Source organism: Mugil cephalus, chromosome 20, assembly GCF_022458985.1.
Source record: "Mugil cephalus isolate CIBA_MC_2020 chromosome 20, CIBA_Mcephalus_1.1, whole genome shotgun sequence".
Classification (NCBI taxonomy): Eukaryota; Metazoa; Chordata; class Actinopteri; order Mugiliformes; family Mugilidae; genus Mugil; species Mugil cephalus.
In genome coordinates this window covers 7793737-7818179 of record NC_061789.1, presented here as the reverse complement: position 1 = coordinate 7818179, position 24443 = coordinate 7793737, and the positions used below count along the sequence as shown (strand labels likewise).

The following is a 24443-nucleotide window of genomic DNA, read 5'->3' as shown; positions in this document are numbered from 1 at the left end:
AAACCAATAATCAGAGCACAGAGTTGTTACTCACCTGAGAGGTGCTGAACTGTTTCTGTGTAGACTGCTGTCATGGTAATGAGAAAACAAGAAAAGCGCAGAGTGATTTCACACTCTGAGCTCTTACATTCACACACTTGGAAACGGAAGTTTACTTTTAAATTCGAGTTTACTTTCAGAACGTTGTTGAGTGTTGAGCTGTGTTTTCATTGCATCTCTGTCCTGTGCCACTGTGAATGTTGACAAAGAAAAGGAGCGAACAGTTTTGATGTACTTGGTGCACAAATATACAGTAGGCCTCAAAACGATTTGAGTGAAACGCTGCTCTGTCTTAGTCCTGACCATGTGTTTGTCCTTGTCTGTAATGGTTTACAGTCGCTCCCTTGCTAAAACAAAGAAAGTAACAAACCTTCTTTGTTTCACCATTTTGCACCCCACCAACACTGGTGTGCGCTCTCCTTCTACCTTTTTAGAGTTACTCCTTGTCATTTGAGATTCTATTAAGCTTCTTTTATGAGAGTTACACGAATCAGTGACAGATCTTTATTCTTTTATTTGCTCTTGCTGTACGAATGCCTTTATGATCTTATGCAAAATGAAATGTAAAGGCCTTTGTTTTTGTTTCCTGTCTTTTAATACAAACAATCCCTTTATTATAAAAGGTGCATGTGATACATTTATTATTTAAAATACCCATTTCTATTGACATATGGTGCATGAACTTATTTTTTTTCTGTTAATATATTTTTAAAAAAGAAAAAAAATAACAATACATTTTTATTGCATTACTTAAGGCGCCCCCTGGTGGTGGGTGGCGGAGTTGCGTGAACGGGACGCTGGTACATTCGTTCATCCATCTTCGTCTTGAGTCCTCCTCTCCGGTTCATTCATTTAGCAAACGCAGCTAGGAATATTCTACGCTTAAAGGTTGTTCTTTCCTCATGTAGATGGCGTCCAACGGTGAGAAAAGCATTTAGCATCTCTGTAGTGTTCACAAGCTGCCGGTGTCGAGGCGCTAGTTAGCGGTTAGCTGCTAATATCCTGCAGGAAAGGCGTGATGCTTTTGTCAATTTCTCACATCACAGTTAATGAGGACCTCGTAGCATCGTTTGTCCGTCTTTGTCAGCTAACGTTAGCTAGTACTGACACGCACGTTGTTTTCACTGAACACGTCTGCTGCTGTTTTTGTATTTGTTTGGTTAGCCTTTAGCTTGCTGTTAGCTCAGCTGTGCTACTGACCCAGTTTGTGATGCGGATCCTCCTCTTTGTACACAACCTGTCAGTCCGGTCCGATATGATCTGCACAAAAGAAAAAGAAAAAAAAAACCATAAAAAGCACCCTTTGTGCACTTCTCAAATGTGCATGTGTGCTTTTTTTTTAATCTGAATCTGATCATATAATTATACCGGGTATTAGCAAAACAATACCTGAAATCTATTTTTTTATTGATTTATAAAGGAAGACAAACAGCATATTACTTACAGTGTTTAGCAGCTAATTGCTCATTCTATTGTATTTATTGTATTAGACAGTGCAACATCCTGTGATTAAGTGAGTCAAATGCATCTAATTGTGTTGTAGATTATGTTTGCTGAACAAAGATAAGTGTCCTGCTTATTGAAACTCTTTGTTGGTATTATTAAAATACATTTCTGGTTAATGTTAACGCTGTGCTTTTACATTCTCACACAGATTATTCCCAAGCATCAAGCCAGGGGTAAGATGTGCATTCAGCCTTCATTAATGCATTTGTAATATTCATAAACGTAATTTATCCGCTCCTACATTTAGCTTTAAGCAAATTAAAAAAAGAAAAGTCCTTTACAGAAATGTATCAGTCATCAATACGAGGTTAAGTAGCATAAAATTGAGTCATCATGTTTACTCTTGGAGATGATATTTCTGAGTGGTGTACCACTGATTGTTGTTTGCAGCTATGGGTCCTATGGTGGAGGTGGTGGAGGTGGTGGAGGCCCTAACCAAGGCTATGGTCCGTCATCAGGTCAGAGTTATGGCCAGCAGGGCTACGGAGGCTACAACCAAAGCTCTGACAGCAGCCCCAGCTCATACAGCCAGGGAGGTTACAGCAGCTACGGTCAATCGCAGTCAGGTAGAGGAAGACTCAGCAGCTCCGAAACGACAGTCGTCGTCCTTCATTTTTCACGCTGCATTGTAATTGTCCACGACTACATTTCCTCTAATCCGCTTTCTCCCAGGTGGATATGGTTCTCCGCCCTCAAGCCAGGGCGGCGGTGGTTATAATCACAGCAGTCAGTCCTATAGCTCTGGAGGATACAACAGCAGCAACCAGCCATCCAACATGAGCTACAACCAACAGTCATCTTTCTCTGGTTACAGTCAGCAGCAGCAGCAGCCTCCACCTTCCTCCTCTGCAGGGTAGGACGCCGACATCTACTGAGCTACCATGTGTTTTATTTATTCATTTAAACCTCAGTTTGACTATTGGCTTTCGAAAAATAAAAAAAAGACGATTGATATAATCACTGGATGTGTTTTCTCTTGCATTGATTTGTGGTAGCAGCGCTGCAGACATGGTGCTTCCTTGTCTTTTAATGCTAATCTTCTGTCTGCCTCTGACAGCTATGACGGTAACTCACAGGCCTCTGGTTATAACCAGCCACCGGGCATTGGACAGAGTGGGGGTGGCTATGGCAGCAGTGGAGTCCAGTCTGGCGGCTATGGGGGCAGTGGAAACCACCAGCAACCCCCTCAACATGGAGGAGGTCACTACAACCAGCCGTCAAGTTACAACTCCCCTCCTCCACCGAGCTATGGTCAGCAGAGCCAGTATTCTCAGAGTGGAGGTGGGGTTTAAGTTAACCTCTTATGTTTAAGGTGTTTGTTAGTCAAACCCCGCTTTTTAAAACCTCTCTTGAGGTCTCACTGTCGAACCGTCCCCCCCCCCCCAGGATATGGAGACGAAAGCCCGCCAATGAGCGGAGGTGGAGGATATGGTGGTCCTGACGGAGGTTATGGGGGTCAGGACGGCCGTGGAGGCAGGGGCCGCGGTGGAGCGTTTGGAGGTCGGGGTGGCGGCGGCGGCGGTTACGACCGCGGTTTTGATCGAGGTGGCCGAGGTGGACCACGAGGAAGAGGAGGAATGGGGTAAGTGTTAAGCAGTTACCCAGTCTTCGTGTTGTGTGAGTTTCCTGCAGCTCGCTGAACCTCAGTACAGTGATGGATGTGAACGTTCCCTTTGGTTTCACATGTAACCGTGTACGTAGAAGCATAAAATGAGAGAAAGGTCGTCATCTCATGTTTGTAGCTGCAAGAGAAAGTCATCAAGAGGACATGTGTTCGTACACTTGCGTTTAGGGAAAGTAATGTGGGGTGTTTCTAAGTTACCACTAATAATTGCTGTCTGCAGTGCCAATTGTGCAGGTCTGCGTTTTCTGTCATAGTCGTACCCCATACATCTACATTTCATAGGTGAACACGTTTATGTAGAAACGGTGTAACTCCTGTGCAGCATTTCTGCATTTATAACCTCTGTTGGTGGATAAATCCTTTCTGATGAAAGCAAGAATCCTCAATCACAAACCTGAAAGTTAAATTGAACACAAGCTGCTTAAGTAGTATGAGTGAAGCCGTGTGCCATTATTCATAAGGTCAATTCATCATTATGTCTTTGTCTGAAAATGATTTTATGTTTATAATGGCATGTCCGTGACTGACCTCATTTTCCATAGTAAAGTCCTTCCACACAGCAGACATGTTCAGTCACGTGGTTTCCGATCATCTTCTTCTTTTCTCTGACCAAGTGCCACTGAAACAGAAGAAGAAGTCGTCTTTGTTTTTGCGTTTCCATTTTGGCTTCTTTGCCACTAGTCAACTGCCGTAAAAGCTGAAGACGAATAAGTCATTTTCACGCTACAGAGACATTGTTTTCATTTATGGCAATCCTAAAATAAATGACTACAGAGATCGGGCTTGGCTGGAGGCCCTACACCGATCTGGTCATTTTAAAAATGCCTGTATCAGCCCTGATACTAAACAGGATGCCCCTAGTTATTAACTGGTTTGGGTTGTGACTGGTTGATGTGGTAGAAACCATTATTTTATTTTGATTATATTATTTTGCAATATTGTGAACAATTCCTGCATAATCTGTTATGCAAAACCCATTGAGTATGAACAACATGGTCCAGTGAAGGTCAGAAAATCCTAATTTTAATTATTGTTCTCATTACTTATAATATAATCTTGGGAGTCATGTGTGGAGTCTAGAGTTTTCTCTGTTGGGATCTTCAAGTCAAGGTCCTTGTGTTTCAGAGCTGATCAGAAAACGTATCATCAAAGTGATGATTATAACCACCAAATGCTCAAAGTGTCAGCTACTGTCCTATATTGACTCATGTCAGTCATTAAAACGGATCCTTGAGTTAAGTGCTGCATTATGCACCAGACAGCTGGGCTGGCCTAACATGGTTAACATATATTGTTATTTCTTTATTGGGACAGTACATAGTAATGAACAGAAACGTGTAAATATGCCAGATTGTATTTCTACTTTTGTTTCAAATACTACAAATGATTTACAGAGTTTTCTTCAAAGATATATCCCCAACAGCAAAAAACTTTTAATATCAATAAAAATGGACAAAGTGAAGTGGCGCCTGCTTCCATCCACCATATGAATACCTGATGCATCCTGTTAAACAGAAGGTGGAGCTAATTCTTCAGTTGTATCCTGATACCGTTGCAGAAAAAGAGGATGCAAAACAAGTGTTCATGAGGAATACATAAAACACAATGAAGGCCAATGTTTCCTTAAAAACTATCTAGAGAAAGAATACCTTGGTGTTTTGTCACGGTGTTTGGACTGAACATGGTGCAAGTTGAGCTTTCTTACAGTACCAAGTCCTTTTCACCAAACACAAAAAACATCTTTAACCCTGTGCAGACTCTCCTTTTCCGGTACGTTGATCCACACAATAACAAACTAAATGTCGGGTCCCAAACTTTCGTTGGCTCGTTCATACAGACATTTAAAAAAAAAAAAATCCTGATTGTTTAAAAAAACAGGCGATAAACAATATTTGTGAAATAACCACAGAAAGTAAATAATATTACTAAAAGAATTAATTTGTGTGAGCTGCAAGACGCTGCCTATGACACTTCTCCAAACTGGTTTTCTGTGCAAACTTAGAAAGAAAGAAAGTGCAAAAATACAGAGAAACCAGGATGGTAAGTTGAGTTTTTGTTTTTCTTATCAAGGTTCTTTACCCAAAAAGTGTTGATCATGGACTCGGATAAACTAGTTTGCCATTTCATTTTGTGTTTTCTCATTCATTACGTGCTCTATTTAAATCCCCTTCCCCCATAGATTATCACAGTGTCCTTTAGTCTGAAAGAAGATTAGTCATGTGTTCGTTTGTTTGTCGTTAACAAAGGAAAGAGTTAAAATTGATTATCTTGGTTTAAGATTTGAGAGTGGAGGAATGTGTACGTGTGGAAAGAAAAAGCTACCGGTGACTTTGCTTTGCCACACCAGTGTTTTTTATACCAAACCAAATATCGCTTCAGAAAGTATGTGGATCCCTTCATTTTTTTTGAAAACTTTTTGTTGTTGATTTAATTTTAAATTTATAAAATAAAATCCGATAGATCTATGCGACTTGACCCATTACGATGAAGGTGAGTATGATTTTAAAATGTAACTTGCTACATAATCCAGTATTGACTGGGCAGCACGGGTTGTATTAACACCAGATGTTTTGGTACGGCATGGTGAAAGAACTGAAGCAAAAATATGTGCATTTGTTTATTGGAGTAAACCTATTATTTACACGCGTGAGTTATAAAAGTAGACAAACCCTTGTTTTCAATATCTGGTGTGACCCACTTGTGCAGCAATTACAGCAACTAAATGTTTCTGGTAACGTCTGATCAGTCGTCTACGGCGGCTGGGAGGAATTTAAGCCCATTTCTCAGTACAGAACCACTTCAGTTCTGAGATATTCGTGGTCAGGACTTTGACTTGGTCATCTAAAAAACATTCATGTTGTACTTCTTCAATTGACCTTTTATAGAACTTGTGTGCTTTGGGTCGTTGTCTTGCTGCATGACCCAGTTTCATTTAAGATTCAGTTCACAGGCAGAGGTTCTGATATTTTGTTTTAGAATTCTCTGGTATAATGATTCCTTGGTCCATCAATGATGGTAGGTCGTCCTGGCCCAGGTACAGATAAACCACTAAGTCACCACCTCCATGTTTCATGGACGGGATGAGGTTCCAATGCTGGAATGCGGTGTTATTTTGCCTTCAGACGTGATCCTCTCATTTTAACCAAACAATAATACTTTGGACTCATTTGTCAAAATAGTCTTGTCCATATGAAGTTTAGAAAACAGATTTTTTTCTCTATAGAGCGGTGGCTTTTTCCTTGCCACTGTGCCATCCATACACACTAGGGTTGTTCACTGTTCTCCTGATGGTGGATTCATTAACCATTAACTTTAATCAATGTAGTTTCTTTGTGACCTCTCGGACCATTAGGCTTGTTGCTTTCAGATCTTTGAGGGCAGCAGTCTTCTTAAATCTCCTCCATTTGTTCACAATCTGTCTGACTATGGATTTGTGGATTACTAATTTTTTTAGAGAATGCGACAACACTTTTTTCTGAGGTCTTCAAAAATCAGATCAGACTGTGGCAAATCCCAGATTTTTTTCATTTGTTTGATTGGGGTTTGATTGGCGATATTTGGTTTGGTGTACCTTTCTCTACAACGACACCCAAAAACACTTCCGTATCAAATAGACGCTGGTCTTGACTCTCAAACTAACGCCACAGTATATTACCATCGCCTGCCTTTCTCACCTGTTCCCACCACAATCCCAAGCAGCCCTTACAGGATCACTTACTGTCATACTCTGCTTTAATCAATCTTTGAATCTTCTCCTAGGCTTTTACCTTCTCTCCAGGGTGGCTTTCTGCTCTTAAGCCATCATTTGGGAAATTTCAATTTGGGGGCAATTCATAGACAGTAAATAGTCTTCTTGTAGTTGGAGGAAAGAACGATTAAAATACTATAAGTTTGGGGGAAAACCCTCAAATATCTGGAATTTGCAGGAGTTCGTGTAAAGATTAAAGGTTGCCTAAGACCTACAAAGTACACAACACCCCTTCTGCGACCAAAGGTGTTGATGTTTGGGTTGGTTAATTGGTAAATACCAATTTATAGAACTTCAGGATAAAAATACAGTCCAAATACAGCTGCTTGTAAAAGTACAAAGACAAGGTCTTTAAAGTGGCCTCTCGACCTTGAGGTATATGCAGAAGATTGAAAAGATTGAGTAGGGGGTCAGTAGGTCAAGAGCTAATGAAGAGGGGTGGGTTTAAGGACGAGACCGCGAGAGTGAGCATTACCCACAACCCGTTGAGAGAAATCGCTGTCAGCACCAGCCTTCAAAGCGTGTCGTTTTTCTCTTCCTCTTCATCAGAATGGGCGATCGTGGAGGATTCAATAAGTTTGGTGGTAAGTGACAAAACAAAAAAAAGAAAGAAAAAACACTCAGCAAAAAGGTTTGTTGAGTTTGAGGAGTCAAAGCTAATGGGAAGCATCATCAGAGCTTAAACCATGAAGCTGATAAAAAACACTAGCATTTGCTTTTAAGGTGATTCAAATTCAGTAGTTCATACTATTGCACTGATTCTCTGATATCACAGATGCTCCAAAGAAGAAAAAAACACGATTATTTATTGGATATTTTATCATATTGCAGTGCAGGTTAAACTTTAGACTCATTAGACTTTCTATGTGCTACACAAGTGATGCCTCATGTTTTCTATTGCTCTGCTGTACAGGTAAGAACACTCGTTGTGCTTTAGTTGTACTTAAATCTGAAACTTTCCAGCAGAGGGTGTTACATGCTACATCATAGTTGTACCTGCAGTTCATCTGCTCCTCTATCGTAGTTCTTTGGCGTTTGATGAAAAAGCATTCAGAGATTTGTCTGTTGTTTTAAATGTAAAAAAAAAGAACTGCAGGATGCATAGTGGAGCCTGTAAGGTAACAACAAAAGAAATGCAATAATCAACAGGTTAAATGGATGAAATTACCATTTATTTATGTTCTCAGATGAAACTGGCACCAAAGTTTCGGATGTTCTGTACTTTTCAAAGAGTTTAATGTGAAAACCGGTTGGATTCCACCATCATGGAAAGTTATCGAGTACCAGTAATGTGATCTGGGGCAACACTGCACGAGAGTTTGTGTTTTGACAACTACATTGGAGGCTGCCTTGATCAAAGTGCAAGCAGCATTAAAGCTTAACCGCACTCTCTGTGAAGTGTGGTGTCATGGTGGTAATTATAATGTTTCACAGTACACTGTTTGGGTGTTTTAAGTTACAGTTGTGTAACAGGGTTTAGTGCTGGGAACACATTTGTGCAGTTTTGGTTAAGAACTGCCTGCAGTAATACTGACTGAAAGGTTTATTTGCTCAGTATAAACTTGATAACAAAAATAAACTGATAAGAATGTGATACATGACCTCAATCTTGAGGTCAGAGTTCACCATCTATCTTGATGGCCTGAGGAAGGAAGCTTTTTTTTTTTGGTAGATTGTTTGCTTTGAGCTTGTGGCTTCTGAGCATAGAGACTGGACCTGAGGAGCCCCTTCATAATCCTCTGAGCTCTGGTTCTCTATCTTCTCTGCAAACAGACCCATGTAGATCTGATGGGAGACCAGTCAGTTCTTAAACCAGCTGGTGATGCTTCCTGATTTTCTGATTGTCATTTAACACCCCAAGAGACACACGAACGTCACACAAATATCGCCAATGAAGAGCAAGAAATCGCAAAATAATGTTCAATGTAAACAAAAAACAAAAAAAAATTAGGGCAAATGTTTTCAAATAGTGTCTCAACTAGAGTTCAAGTTTACCATTGCACCATAATATTTAGTTGGATTAAAGCAGAAAACGTGCCATTGTAGTGTAAGTCATCGGAGTAATACCTGAACATATTAGTCAGAGTGAAACAAAACAAAACAGGTATGTCATTTTCTGAAGCAGTTTATATCTGAAGTCATGCGTCATGAGACGGGCGCTCGGTGAACTGGTCAGTTCACCGAGTCACATTCCTTAAAGATGGATCACCAGCGTGCTGACATCTGCACAAAAACATGACATGCGGCACAAAAAACAAACCAAAAAAAAAAAAAAGCTGACATCATTGTCTTCCTTGTTGCTGCAAGGCGTTTGTCTTCTGTGGACAACGCACCGTTTCGTTTGCTTTACAAAAGGAGCATTCTGTCCAGCTCCAGCTCTGTTTAATCACGCTGCCAATGAAATGTCCTGCTTCAAAAAAAAAAAAAAAAAACTGAATGGTACTTGATTTACCAAAGAACTTCTATGGTTTTCCAGTTAGTCCCTGAAAACATAAACAATGGAAGTTGTTTTATGAGCGGGTAAAGTGTTCAGTCAAGTTCTCAGTCGGCAAACATGATGTTCTTGTTCCTAAGTTGGAAGCTGGGATAATTTCCAAGAACCTTTGTTGAGCTGTGTGAAAACTGAAGTTGACAAAGGAATTAATGAATGACATGGACTTTCAACCGAGAGTGTACATGCAGGGGAAAAAGGGGTGTGTTTTAATGCATCTCCTAGGTTTTAAGAGCCAGTAAAATTCGTGTGAAGGGAAATGAAATCAAGAAATGGTTCAGCGTAAATGAAGTGACCTGTTTCAAACATGAGATTCAAGAGCCTGACACATATGGCTCTGGAGGAAGTGATACCTCAGCAATAAAGAAACAAACAGAAACCAATTAAATAGCGTACCTTGGCATGCAGGCCCATCACCTGGAAGGCTGTTTCTCAAAAATGTGGACAGTCTTGTTTTGGGAAGTACAGATCTTATGACCGAAAGCCCTCAGGGTATTGAAAGACGCAACTAATCATGACACAGCGGAATCACAAGATAAAATGTGTACATATGGTACTCGCCAGAGGTCGTGGTTGGAAGGTTGTTTGTTGTGTGATGTGTAGAAACATTTCTGTTCCACAACTGATGTTTGTTTGTTTTTTTTGTCCTCCGAAGGACCACGAGAGCCAGGACATGGCCATGGAGGACCCGGCTTCAGTAAGTGTGTGCGGATTGTTGTGTTTTTCGTTTTGTTTTTTGCCTTTGTCCTAACGTCAAACCAAGCACACATGGACACATTCCTACAGTCTGATGAACCTCATGATTATCTCTCGACTGCTTAAGAACTGCCAGTCACATTTTCTTGAACTCATGTTGACACGCGTTCACACTTTATCCCATCCAAACATCTTCTCTTACATTTGTGTTCACAAAGATTTGTTAACCTCGAGATCACGATTTCGCATGGTATCAATAAAGCCTAGATCTAATATATTGAATAAACCCTCAAATGAAAGCTGGATTATCAGTGCGTAATTTGTTCTGTCACCATCAGAGGCTTTAATAATTTATTGTAGACCACTAATCGATCTTCATGTTGTGATACTTTGACATGTAAAATCAAGTGCTCCATTTGCCTCTATTAACCTCGGTTCATGTTATCTTCAAACAGTGCAAGACCAGGATAACTCTGATAATAACACCATCTTCGTTCAAGGCCTGGGAGACGACTACACGGTTGAATCAGTGGCTGATTTCTTTAAGCAGATTGGGATCATAAAGGTGACTCTCCAGTGCTTCATGTTCATGTTGGTGTCAGGACTTGCGTAGAGTTATGAGACACAATATGCAGGCGCATGATAAAAACTCATCAGATAAATGGACGTTGGCTGCTTTTGTACTTCGAAAGAACAAAAGAAGTCATTAATTTGTTTATCGTTACAATCAGCAGTCAAATACTGTACATCCTATACAAATGCCTGTACATGGCGTTGGACTTCTCATTTTCATTTCCCTGAATTGTCCCATTGTTAGACATAATCCAACCATAACCAACGTCTGCTCCGTCCGTCTTTGTAGGTCAACAAGAAGACGGGCCTGCCCATGATAAACCTGTACACAGACAGAGATACAGGTAAGCTGAAGGGGGAGGCCACCGTTTCCTTCGATGACCCCCCCTCAGCTAAGGCAGCCATCGACTGGTTTGATGGTGAGTTCATATCCTCTCATTTGCCAAAGGATTTGACGTTTAGTTCATCTTCATTTCTTGCCTTGGCTTATGTCCATTGGTGTCTGTCGCTCCTCCTCAGGTAAGGACTTCAATGGAAACCCAATCAAGGTGTCCTTTGCCACCCGCAGAGCTGACTTTGGAGGCCGAGGGGGCATGCGGGGAAGTCGGGGACGAGGAGGTGCGCATTTCTTTTTAAATTTCCGTAATAAAATTAATTAAATGTCTTCTTCTCCATCAGCTTGGCGGCATAAATGTTTGTGACGTACTGTAGACGTTAGGCGTCATCACGTTGATATATGATATACGACTGTTCCATTGTTTGATCTGTGTAGGCCCGATGGGTCGTGGAGGATTTGGAGGAGGGGGTCGGGGCGGAGGTTTCCCGGGGGGCAATGGAGGCAGTGGAGCAGCAGGAGGAGGAGGAGGAGGAGGCGCAGGTGGAGGAGGCGGAGGACAACAGAGAGCAGGAGACTGGAAATGTTCAAACCCGTGAGTTGGGATTTGGCGACTCCCCTCATCACCATAGAAAGGATTTGGATAATTGAAAGGCTTATTAATAATTGCACATACTTATTGCCAATTTGTAGTTTGTAGTTCCTAACAATTTGTAGCCAATTGTCCAGAAAGTTTTTACTAACTATTAATCTTTCTGCACCTTTCTCTTTAGTAACTGCGGCAACCTGAACTTCTCATGGCGCAACGAGTGTAATCAGTGCAAGGCTCCGAAACCTGAAGAGGCTGATGGGATGCCCCCTATGGAAAGAGGTTAGACACATCCTTTTATACCAGCTGATGTGTTTAATCAAACTCTTTTAACTAGGGCATTTATATTTATCTGTTTATTTAAAAGCAGACCATTGTTTATTTTTGTAATGCTTTGCTATTTCTCAATTTGCCACTCTACAACGTACTTTGTTATTTTACAAAAGAGAAAGGTTTTACTATTGTGAGTCATGCACACGCTGTGGATTAACAAAGAGACATTTACAGAGGTGTTATTGTTGCAACTCTGACACATATGTCGACAGGCCACATTCTCACCAAGGAGTCAAAAAGCAGTTGTTTCCTTGTGTTCTCAGGAGGTTACGGAGGAGATCGAAGGGGAGGGTTTGAACGGGGCGGCTTCAGGGGCAGAGGCGGCGACCGCGGCGGCTTCAGAGGCGGTAGAGGAGGCGACCGGGGAGGATACGGTCCCGGAAAGATGGACACGAGGTCAGATACACTTGAGCAAACCACCACACTCTGTGGTGGAGAAGCAGTGGCTTCGGGAAGATTTCAGACCTCGTCACGTTTACCCTATTTAATGATGTTATGTTCTCATATTTGTGACTCAAGCGCCGTGCATTCACAAAAATGTAAACAGATTGTTTGCACTGAAACTAAACAAGAATACACAAAAAGAAAATGCCTGTCTGCCTGCCAGCATCAACATTATAAAAGAATAACGCCTTGTTTTAAGGTGGCAATAGATGAATTGTTACAGATTGATTATTTTGGCCCAGTAGATTCAATCAGATTTATTTATAAAGCTGCAATATCATGAGTCATAGGTTCACATTTTAACATTTCCAACTTTCTCTGTATGGTTTTGTCTGCAGGGGTGACCGCAGACAGGAGCGGCGGGGGCGTCCCTATTGACTCGAACATTGTCCTTGTTCCTGCTGAGCCTAGCTCTCACCTTTCACCTTTTATGTAACTCTTTATTCATTTTCATTCAGAATGCAGAAGAATGTGATCATTCCTGTTTTTGTGTTTGCTCTTGTGTCTAACTTTGTTCTGCCGAGCGGGGCCTCAGGAAAACTTAGGGTTCAGCAAAGGGGGAATTACATTTCTTGTCACCACTGATGTCATTGGAAACAATGCAGTCGTCATTAATATTATTCTCTCAACCTGCCGTGACAGAGAGACAGAAATAGGTTGTGTGTGTTTGTCAGAGGTGAGACATTTTTCCATTTAAAGAACTGTGGAGGATTATGTTGTAGTGTAGAAAACAAAGCATAGCTGCCTCAGAGCTACTTCATTTTTCATAGCTGGTTGTAAAACAGAGAGCCCTGGCACACAGTGTCGGCCTTTCTAAGTCATCATTTGTTTTCCACCGAGGACTTAAAAACCTGTCGAGCAGCTCTTGTTGGTAATCCCATTGTGCTCCTTTGTACATGTGTTGCTCCGAGGGTTACCACATCTTCAGACGTCTGAAGATAGAACTGATTAATTATGACCAGAAATGTGGAAATAAAATCATGGTTGCTTCAATCCCACATTCAAGAAACAGACTTAAATGTGACACTGCAGGATGTAAAGTTCTTTACGCTGCAGAACCACTCCTACTAATTTGTCCTTATGTTGCACATATTAGATTCACAATTTTAGACTGTTCAGTTTTTGTTAGAGCTCCTTATCTGATATAAATTGTACTGGTCAGCTCAGCAGTATGACAGGGGGAATTCACCTTGTCATTAAAACTATGAGCTCAGTGATGTTCATTCATTGTAAGGATAAAGGGGATAAAGGGATAAAAGGGACGAGGATCAATGTCTTTTTATTTCCTGGATCATGACAGTGACACACCCGTCAGGTGATTGAAATGAATCCAACTGACTGTGATGAGAGAAACACAGTGTAGAAACTGAGGCCTCGTTTCTACAGTCGTGTTTAAAGTATATCCGTTCCGTCAGAACTGTTTAACTGTATATTTATTACTTATGAGTTGTTTTTGTATTGTGCTGGTTTCCAAATGAAAGTATTCACAAAACAATGTGGGTGTCTGTGGTTCTTGCCGCCTGTGAATGTGCTTCGTCATTGTTCGTGCTGCCGTCAAAGTTATAAACCTTTAAACACCTGCTTGGGAACTCAGGTTATTTGGAGGAGGTTTTAAGGGCTCGTAATTCTCTGAAAGACTCTTGTTTTTCGAGGCTTTACATTTTAAAATGTAAAAAAAGAGATTTTCAGGGTGTATCATTGTTTCCTTCTTGCCAGCATTTGGCTGCCAGTTCGCTTCAAATGTGTCACCCTGCTCAGGTTTACAGATCGACTTCCTGATTAGCAGTATAGGATTTTAATTTCCTCATTCTTTCATATTCACCACTGAACCATTGACCAGAAGGAACTCTTGTTTAACTCAACTTCAGCTTTTTATAGTTACATATTTCCTACTACAAATGGCTTCACATGACTCACAATTTAAATGATTCTTTTTATATTGATCTTATGCCCACTTTCCTCTGAGAAGTAGGATGTTTGTAACATCAGTGTAGCTGTAAACCTGTGACAGTAACTTGTTGCTTGTGTCAGAGCTGGGAGTACGCACAAGGTTGTGATGCAATAGTGCCTCTTGTGTTTCATGTTGTTCAGGTGAATGAAAGATGCCACACTGGCTTAGAAAATCTTTTAGAAGACTTTTGACGAACGAACAAATTGCTAGCAATGAACTGAAATGACTGCTGACATGCTTACCAGGGTTTAATGGATGGTTCTTCATAATACTGTAGTAGTTGGTTATTTTGAATTTGTTTTATTATATATTAAACTAGTTTAAGCAAGAACCATGTGACATTGATGTTTACTTCATGTGTTTATTAGCGTAAAAAAAACCCACTCCCATCAAAACCAATTTCATTCAGTGTGAACTGTATGTAAACGAAATGAAAGGAAAAAAACAAATACACCAGGTTGAACATGGTGTGTTCGCTATTAATAGATCTTTCTGGTTCTCAGAAACTAAAGATCTGCTGAGAGATACATTTGTGACGCAAAGGTACTTTACAGGTCTGATGCAACCAACAAGAATAAGCTGCCATGGCCTGTTTGTTCATGAGCAGTCAGTCAGCCCATTGTTAGACTCTCTTGTGTTGTGTCTCTTACGCTGTGTCACTTCCAAGAATAGATCTGTGTATATATTAGAATTAGTATAGTATTAATAAACTAAAAAGTTCCCTATAGGAAATTTTGAAAGGCCCAGGGGCTACTGCCGGAGGTACCGTCCCTGACAACATAGGAATTAGCACACTTAGCCTACCTTTAGCAAAGTTAGCTTACAGTTAGCACAGTTAAACCACATTTAGCACAGTTAGCTTACGGTTAGCACAGTCAGCCTACATGTAGCACAGTTAGCACACTTAACCCACACTTAGCACAGTTAGTACAGTTAACCCACATTTAGCACAGCTGGTAGTTAACCCACATTTAGCACAGTTAACCCACATTTAGCACAGTTAGCCTACACCTAGCACAGTTAGCACACTTAACCCACACTTAGCACAGTTAGTACAGTTAACCCACATTTAGCACAGTTGGTAGTTAACCCACATTTAGCTCAGTTAACCCACATGTAGCACAGTTCCCACACTTAACCCACATTTGGCACAGTTAGCCTACACTTAGCACAGTTAACCCACATTTAGCACAGTTAGCCTACACTTAGCACAGTTAACCCACATTTAGCACAGTTAGCATATGTTTGGCACAGTTAGCTTACGGTTAGCACAGGTAGCCTGTGTGTGAGAACGCAATGTGTTTGCGTGTGTGTCTCCTACAACTTTTTGTGTGTGTGTGTGTGTGTAACTGTGATAACATAAAGATAACGTTATCTGATGTTGGTGAGAGGAGGAGGAGGAGTGTGTGTGTGTGTGTGTGTGTGGGTGTTTGTGTGTGTGTGTAACTATAATCACAAAGTTACTAGTGTAGTGTGTGCTGTTGTGTGTTGTAACATAAATGTATGGGAGACAGGGGTCAGCAGTATTAACAGCAGAGGTATCAGAGTAGTCCCTGAATAATGAATTGGTCTCAGCTGTGGCTCTGGTCTGAGGTGAGGGTTGCGATGGCAACTCATGGTGGTCGTCAATGACGATAGAACCGCGCTGGCCTGCGAAGTCTCACATTTGGCCTTACTGTGACAAAACGGTAGCTCCTATCAGAAAAACACGCAGAACGTGAACGTCGTAAGACTTTGATATGTTTTTTGTCTTTCTAGAGTAAATATTTTGGAGACACGTGCGAGTTAAAAACAGGGGTCCCTTCTGCTTCGCTCATCAAATCTTTGCATTGCAGTCAATGGAGAATAGACAGGGACGTGACCGCAAACAGGATCGCTGTTTAAATTCTGTACGCATAACTGCTTTGACGAGCTCATTGTGAGAGACAGAACAAGTTTGTCTGCAACTGCGGGGAAAAAACATGTGTCTAGTTTGTTAATTGTGGCCCGGGGCAAGCGTGGAAAGATAAAAGTTTCAAGCGATTTCAGACACCTGCCTTCGTGAAAAATCATCCAACACTGGTCATGACCATTCTGTGCAATACACGTGTATCTGTAACTGTAATAACATAAAGTTACCTGTGTGTGGGGGGAGGAGTGTGTGTTGGTCTCAGCTGGAATTGGTCTCAGCTGTGGGTTGCCATGGCAACTTGAGGTGGTTGTCAATGACGACAGAAGTGTGCTGGGCCGGGACAGAGAGAGACATGCTCCTATCTGAAAAATACGCAGACCGAGGGCGTTGTAAGACCTTCCTGAAGACTTAAATATGTTTTTTGTCTTTCTAGAGTAAATATTTTGGAGACACTTGCGAGTTTAAAACAGGGGTCCCTTGTGTTTCTCTCAGAAAATCTTTGCATTATAGCCAATGGAGAACACAGAGGGACGTGACCGCGAACAGAGGCAGAGGCTTTGCCGAGCACAATGTGAGAGACAGAACAAGTTTGCGTACAACTGTGGGAAAAACCACGTGTCTAGCGTGTAAATTGTGGACGGGACAAGCATGGAAAGAGAAAAGTTTCAGGTAATTTCAGACACAGTCCCCCACTCTAACTGATGAGGTCACGCACTGTAGCAAGTACAGTGCAATACACATCCATTATAAAGTCAGAATTTCTACAAAAATGATCTTGGTCATTGAACAGTGATTGATCAAACACTATAAAACCTATCAAAACGTGGATTAATACACCAATACACAAGACTCGTGTCTACGTCTAAAAGTTTAAATGAAGCCTCTAGGTGAAAGTATGCCTGAGCAGCAGACCTCTGAAAAAATGTTTTCATTTTTTCTTTCACCCGTCCCATTCATTTCAATGGGAAATTTTTCGCAGTTTTTCGCGACTTACGTTGGGACGAAAGAAAGGAGGAAGAGGAAGAATAATAAGAAGAAACATGCGGTATAACAATAGTACAGCTATGCTGTAGGGGCCAGTGACTCGGGTGTTGCCCTGTGGCCCTAATAAGAAGAAGAAACACAAGGTATAACAATAGTGCCTCGGGTGTTGCCCGTGGTCCTAATAATAATAAAAAATAAGAAGAAGCACGCGGTATAACAATAGTGACTCGGGCGTTGCCCCGTGGCCCTAAAAATAATAAGAAGCAATGCGGTATACAATAATGCCGTCACTGGACCCTACAGCATAGCTGTAGGGTCCAGTGACTTGGGCGTTGCTCCGTGGCCCTAATGAAACACCGAGGCTGTTCTCACATTCACTTTCGTGTGAAAACCTCAACAACTTAATGCTCCAGATCATCTCAGTAATCTTTTTTATAAGACAACACAGTGCCGGCACAGCGACACGGGCGGACAAAAACAAAGGGATTAACAATGTTTATGGTCGTGTGTGTGTGTGTGTTATTGAGATTATAGAGTCTCAGTAATCATTTAAGAATTCAGTTTCCTTAAAGGTAATAAAATATATTGCACATCACTTCATAATATTAATAATTTCTTGACATAGATAGTAGCATCACATTTACTGTTTTATATGTTATCACAACACAACTAATTTAACAAAATAGATTCTTCTAATCTCGATGAATTTAATGTTTACAGTTGACTAAAAGTAATGTGATGGGAAAACTGAGCTACACATGAATCTATGAAACTCTTAGATAAATTAGTTAGCAATTAGGGAGGTTAGTGAACATAAATGTTTCAGTTTTTCTAAAACAAGAATAATATATAACTGAGTGAAACGGTTAAAAGCCTAATATCTAGTAAGAGATGAATAGACTTAGACAGACTTTAATGATCCACGAGGGAAATTACTTTGTCACTCATCACGAGTAACATGAAATAACCAGAAAAGAGTCATAAATACTCAGGTTGGCTGTGGCATTTAAACTATGCTCAGTTTGTACTAAGGAGCCTAAAGTGTGCCAAAAAAATATCCCACACACCATTAAAACACCACCACCAGCCTGAACCGTTGATACACGGCAGGATGGATCCATGCTTTCACGTTGTTTACGCCAAATTCTCACCCTGACATCTGAATGCCAACTGTAGTCTCAGTTTACTGTTCTTAGCTGACAGGAGTGACACCCGGTGTGGTCTTCTGCTGCTGAAGCCCATCTACTTCAAGGTTGGACATGATGTGCGTTCAGAGATGGTATTTTGCATTCCTTGGTTGTTAACGAGTGGTTATTTGAGTTACTGTTGCCTTTCTATCATCTCCAACCAGTCTGCCCATTCTCCTCTGACCTCTCACATCAACATTTTCATCCACATAACTGCAGCTCACTGGATATTTTCTCTTTCTCGGACTATTCTCTGTAAACCCTAGAGATGGTTGTGCGTAAAAATCCCAGTAGATCAGCACTTTCTGAAATACTCAGAGCAGCTTGTCTGACATCAACAACCATACCACGTTCCCCTTACTCCTCCATTCTGATGCTCAGTTTGAATTTCAGCAAGTTGTCTTGATCACCTCTACATGCCTAAATGCATTGAATTGCAGTCATGTGATTGGCTGATTACCTATTTGTGTTTACAGGCAAGTGAACAGGTGTACATTAGGTACACCTGTTCAAGAGTTTGTGTCAAAGTGGCCAGTGAGTGTATATACTCTATGTATATATCTATGACCGATAACAGCCATTAACAGCAGTGCCACTAGAGATGCAATGCATGATGGTATGCCCACAACCCGTTGAGTGACCCAGAGCCGTATATTAGAGAGTCTGGACAACTAGGGAATGGACGGTCTGAGCTTGACTGGTTCTCAGCTGGTCACGTGTTTCATCGGCGTCATTTAGATGTAACATGTAACTAATATTCATCCACAGAAAAGTGTCCCTCTTTGACGTTTGTTAAAATTTTATGTAAACAATCTATCATTAATGTGTACCCATTAATGTGTACCTTGATCTCAAAAACAAACCAAAATGAATGAACAAAAGAATGAATGAAGTTAACCAAGCCTTATGCTGAAGCTTACGCTTTTTAATGCCAGTAAATCTGCAAAATGCACAACTAGACAATGGATAATTTGCCCTCTTTGGTCTTCTGGCAGTTATGACAATGAAACCACAAGAAACATTTTGATATGAAATGTTCCTTTGTTAAAGAGGGTGACCAGTCCCAACTTAATAACTTGGCGGGTTCAATCTTAAATGAATATGTGATAATTCATGATACTAATTACTAGTTAATTGTGACATGCTAGGATTGGAGAATATGTGGCTGAATGAAAATACCAAAACTTTGCAAGCATACTAGACAAACAAAACATAAATAATTACGTCTAGTTATTAGTGACGTGAGACCCAAGCAGCAGCATTATCAATGGTCAGTCTTGCATTTAGTGGCTTTGAATAGTGAGGAAGAAAGAGGTGTGTTTGAAAGACAGGGAGGGTAAAGAAAGCTATTTATACTGGAACAGATCTGTACAGTTGTACTTAATAATTATGGCTTTCCACAAAGTGATGCGTGTGTTCGCTGTGCTGATTCTCCTGATACAAGGTAAGAGCTCTTGAAAATGCTGTACAGATTTGGACGGGACTTGTTGATCGTTGTAAAGGCTAAAAACATTAAATACTAATTACGTTTGGAAGGAGATATGTGGAATAATCACAGCATGTTACATTATTGCTGTTTGTTTTACAAACTTCTACTTTAACTAAACATTTAGTAGTTTATAGTTAGAGTAAAAGCAATTGTGAGACTAAATGGTTTACTGATGGTGAAATATCTTCATAATGCTCCCTCATGCCAGATTTTGTAAGATACTACTAATAATTGTAACAGCTTCAATTTGTCACGGACCATGTACCTCCCCATGGCTACTGCTATGGGGTGTTCCTTGCCTTGGTGTTAGGTGTCCTCCAGCTAAGTAAGCTCCCCTTACCTTCAGTCCTTCAGTCCTGTTCGTTTGTTGTACCAACCCTTTATTGTTTTCTTTTTTCAGAGTCAGTGTCACAGCTATCTGGTAAGTTAGATTTTCATGTATAATGATTAACCTAATTCCAGATGAGACTTGGGATATTTTAACACATAGCCTTTAAAAACAAAAGACGTTTTTGATAACGATGACGTTGAATTCACTCACCTCGAGTATATTTGTAGCCCTCTGATTTTTCCTCCAGTCTGGGTGCCTGGTAACAAGTGGGAGGACAGGAGCCCTGAAAGCCCTGCAGTTACACGCATGCATTACGGACTTAACTAAATTAACAGAACAAGGGCGGGAGCGTGCACATGCTTTAGGGTAGCATGATATAATGTAAAGACGTTAACGCGATTATAGCGATACAGACGCCACGGGAAACCATGAGAAACAACACTGGTCTTTTGGTCTTTTTAAACATTTATACCTCTACAGGAAGGTGTGAACGGTCGTCAGATAAGAGAACAAGATGACTCCTAAACTGATATCAATCATCCAGCACAACGCGTAAAGTAACAAGACATATAAACCTCTCAAATTCGCAACTTCATTTTCACTTTGTTGCCTGCAGCCCAGCGAATCCGCCGAGTTGCAGCTGGTACTGGTGTGCCATATTGGTTTCTTGGGAGTGTTGAGTTAAAGAACATTATATTTATGCAAGAGCCTCTACAAATACAATTTACACGATAATGCATCTGAAGAACTTCAGGACAGTTGGTAGGAATCCTTTATCACACAAACTTCAAAACTGTGTATGCAAGGGCTGAATGTGTTTGTCCCTGATAAATAAGGGGTGTTCAGCTATTAAAATAAGAGAGGGTATCATTTTCTGTATATCCTCCTCACACAAAACCTCATGGAGGTGTGACTTTAGCCAAATTTGGGGAAACAACAGTAACTCACCTTGGAGTGCTCACACTGACAACAGTGGCTGGTTGTGAGGAGGCAAGGATCCTGGGTGATCTTTTGTCTGTTTGTCTCAGATTACCTGCTGACACTCCTTCTTTCCTCATACTCAACAAAGAGGGCTGGGTCCATTTGATCAACAAATGATCGCGGAACCCAAATTATGAGTTTAGGAAACTTTAGGCGACAAACTTACAAGTTAAGTGTATAATATGGATTAATAGTTCAATCACAAACCACCGGCTTCAGTTTTTATTGCAGTGACTGATGTGTATGTTAGAGTTGCCAGCAAAAAACATGAAACCCCAACAACTTTAAGCACTTTAACAGCTGTCCTGGACCTCTTGAAACCACCAGCCAGACTCCTTCGTCAGCCACTAAACAAAGCCTCCCAGACAAGTGGGTCAACCCTGGGCACCATTCTATTCTTTTCTTCCGGTACTTCCATTTCTTGCCTCCACCTTCCCAAATAGAACATGTTGTTATGAATGATTTTCCTATTTTTGATTAGCCCTGACCATGAGACTTAATTGAAAAACATTGTTACTTAAAAAGCTACTTTTTTTTAAACTAGTAAATGGGTTGTTAAGCCCCAATATAATAAAAAATGTTATAACAATAAATAAAGAATGTGGATGTTGTACCAATAAAAGTCACTTGAAAAATTCACCAATGGCAAATACATTTATGACAGTTATTAAATACTATTAAATTCTATGCTAACTTACCATAAAACAAAGAATTGGAAATTAACAGGAAAAAACATCTAACTACCTGACAAGTGGTCAAACACAAATTTAATCAGAAATCAACAGGAGTCTGTGTCATCCATAAATGATCAATCATTTTGATTAATGCGGATTGCATCAGCAAACTGAAAAAAATACTAGACTAACATGTTGATTTAAACTTACAGTTTAACAACTTTTTATGACTCTTTTTATACATAATTGTGATTGGTCACTGAGTTGACTGAGTTTAATGTTTTGTTAATTAAAATCATGAGCTGCTGTTTCAGAAACAACAAATAACGTATTGGATAATATGAGCATAATAATTTAGAACACGTGGTTTGTTCAGAATAAGATACTAGACAAAGTATGTGTATATTTTCAAGTCTCTATTTGTATATGCACAATGTACTTTGTATTCATGTTGATTACACATCTATCTACATCATTAATCAATTAATTTTTCCTGAAGACCATTTAGCTCACTTTTAAGAAAAAGTATTTTTGAGAATGAATGTGCTGTTTGGAAAATGACATGAAGTTTAAATTTCATGTAAAAAAAGATTATTGGAACTGTCTACAATAGTTTTCAATGTAACACACTTAACAATTCATGGCATACCCACAAATGTCTGTATGGTTCATATTTCCTTTCACTTGGATTCTCCATAAACATATAGTAAGCTCTGATACAATTTGATACAGATCTGGATCAGATCCTGTTGATCGAATTGAATCAAACAACAAACACTTAAATACATTTATTAACTACTGTATGTCAGGTGTCATTTTGGAATGAGTTAGACTTTATGTAAGTATACAAGCATTCCTACTGATTGATTGTTGTCTTGAATACAACTTCCTGTATTTTTAGATATTAAATTAAAATTTAACTGAATAAACACTGAAACTTTAGATGATTACAGTAGTAACAGTCTTTTAGTTCTGCCTGAGTAAACTGAGTTTACAGTCATGGTAAGTACTTGTCTTTTTTAGCTGTGATGCCTGATTGCTTCCTTTGTCAATGTGCTTATTGTGACTGGATGTTAAAGAGAACTATGTAAAAGACAATGCCTTTTCAGTGTCTAATTATTTCATTCAGCATGCAACTTAATGTGTATTTAATGATCTGCATACAGACATGGACACAGACACACTATTACTATAAACGTTCAGACCTACCTTACAATGCCTGGCTGGCTGCATCAGTAGAATGTGCATAGAGATCTATATCAGTTACATCTGTAACACTAACATTCTATAAATAAAAAAATGTACAGTTTAACGTAACGTTTGATCTGCAAACAAGCGATTATAACTTGTTTCTCCAGTTTATCGAACAGTGGGACAGCAGCCTAACCCTCAGATTACAATCATGTCATACTGGACTTAACATCAATTCCGGAGAGAACAAGACGGGACCAATTTTAGCACTGATTAATTGGGAAAACGTTATTTACTGTCTAGGAGATAGAAACACTGTACACCTTTTGAGTCATTTCAATTTTCTGAAAACGCAAAGTCATAATGACCCTATAATCTTATGCCCAAAGCTAACAAACAAAAAGACTGAAATCGCAAAAGTGACATTGACTTTATTGGGATTTCCACTGCCCCTAATCGCAGTGTCCGCTATAGTCACTAATTGTTTTTTTGTCCTCTGTCTGAGTTCGCTTACAGTCCCACATAAAACACGACGAATGTTGGAAGAATCAACAGGCCTTGAGGGAGCTCCCTAGCCAACTTTCAACTGTGTATGGAAGGGCCGAATCTCTTCTGTGAGTGATCATATTAATCGAGATCAATTGTGTATATCCTCACTCACTGCTGCCTCACTTTAGTAACATATGACCATACATGAGATGTAGCAACTTGATAACAGATATCGCAGATGCGGAGCTGGTATAATACCCTGAGAATGTTGGACCTCCTTTGCCTAATCACAACGTGTCCATCCTAAATACTCAAGATTAAGTTGAAATTTAGCAAAACGTTCATTATTAATGTCATTATCCATTACAAACAACCTGGTTGTCATCTGTGGTCTGTCAGAGTTCAAAAGAGGTCAACCCCAAAAAATTAAGCGTAATCGTCCTGACTTCGGCAACACGTGATCTTGTCACACTATCTCCCATGCACAACATAGCAACCACTTGTTGGAGTGACACTCCAGTCCTACTCCAAGCATTTCTTGCTAGTGATTTCATCCTAATTGTCCTTTTACTGCCTGTGCTCCACCTTAACTAAAAGCACCTTTTATTTAAACATGTCACATGGGTGAGCAAACATTGAATGGAACTTACAAAAGAAACAGAATTATAGTTCTAAGTTCCTAATAAATGACCGCTACAGATTTGATGTTACATATATGCACATCTAGTTAATACATTAAATCTGTTCTGACTTCCATAAACAGAAAGTGGAAATTAAGAACATCTGAAAACACTAAGTTAACAAAGATGACAAATCACAGTTTTAATGAAATGGCTTACTGAAGCATTGAAAATGTACAAACAACTGATATAGTCATGATTCTATTTACACAGGTGAA

The 24443-nt window shown here is 40.0% G+C and overlaps 1 protein-coding gene across 2 annotated transcripts; it reads left to right on the top strand.

The window, feature by feature from the left end:
• Positions 1-809: 809 nt before the first annotated feature.
• fus (FUS RNA binding protein) lies at positions 810-13872 on the top strand. Of its 2 annotated transcripts, none has more exons than XM_047572526.1 (15): positions 810-960; positions 1694-1718; positions 1936-2111; positions 2218-2398; positions 2603-2796; positions 2932-3127; positions 7467-7501; positions 10064-10105; positions 10560-10669; positions 10967-11096; positions 11197-11295; positions 11450-11606; positions 11785-11882; positions 12197-12329; positions 12716-13872. In XM_047572526.1, the coding sequence occupies exons 1-15, from the start codon at positions 948-950 to the stop codon at positions 12753-12755; spliced, it is 1629 nt and encodes a 542-aa protein (XP_047428482.1). In that variant the 5' UTR covers positions 810-947; the 3' UTR covers positions 12756-13872. The 2 variants fall into 2 exon arrangements, with proteins under 2 accessions (XP_047428482.1, XP_047428481.1); XM_047572525.1 differs by having other exon boundaries at positions 2603-2826.
• The last annotated feature ends 10571 nt before the right edge of the window (positions 13873-24443 follow it).

Coding starts and splice junctions, on each gene's coding strand:
- fus (XM_047572525.1), top strand. Junction 2,399..2,602: donor CCACCTTCCTCCTCTGCAGG/GTAGGACGCCGA, acceptor TGCCTCTGACAG/CTATGACGGTAACTCACAGG. Junction 11,883..12,196: donor GATGCCCCCTATGGAAAGAG/GTTAGACACATC, acceptor TTGTGTTCTCAG/GAGGTTACGGAGGAGATCGA.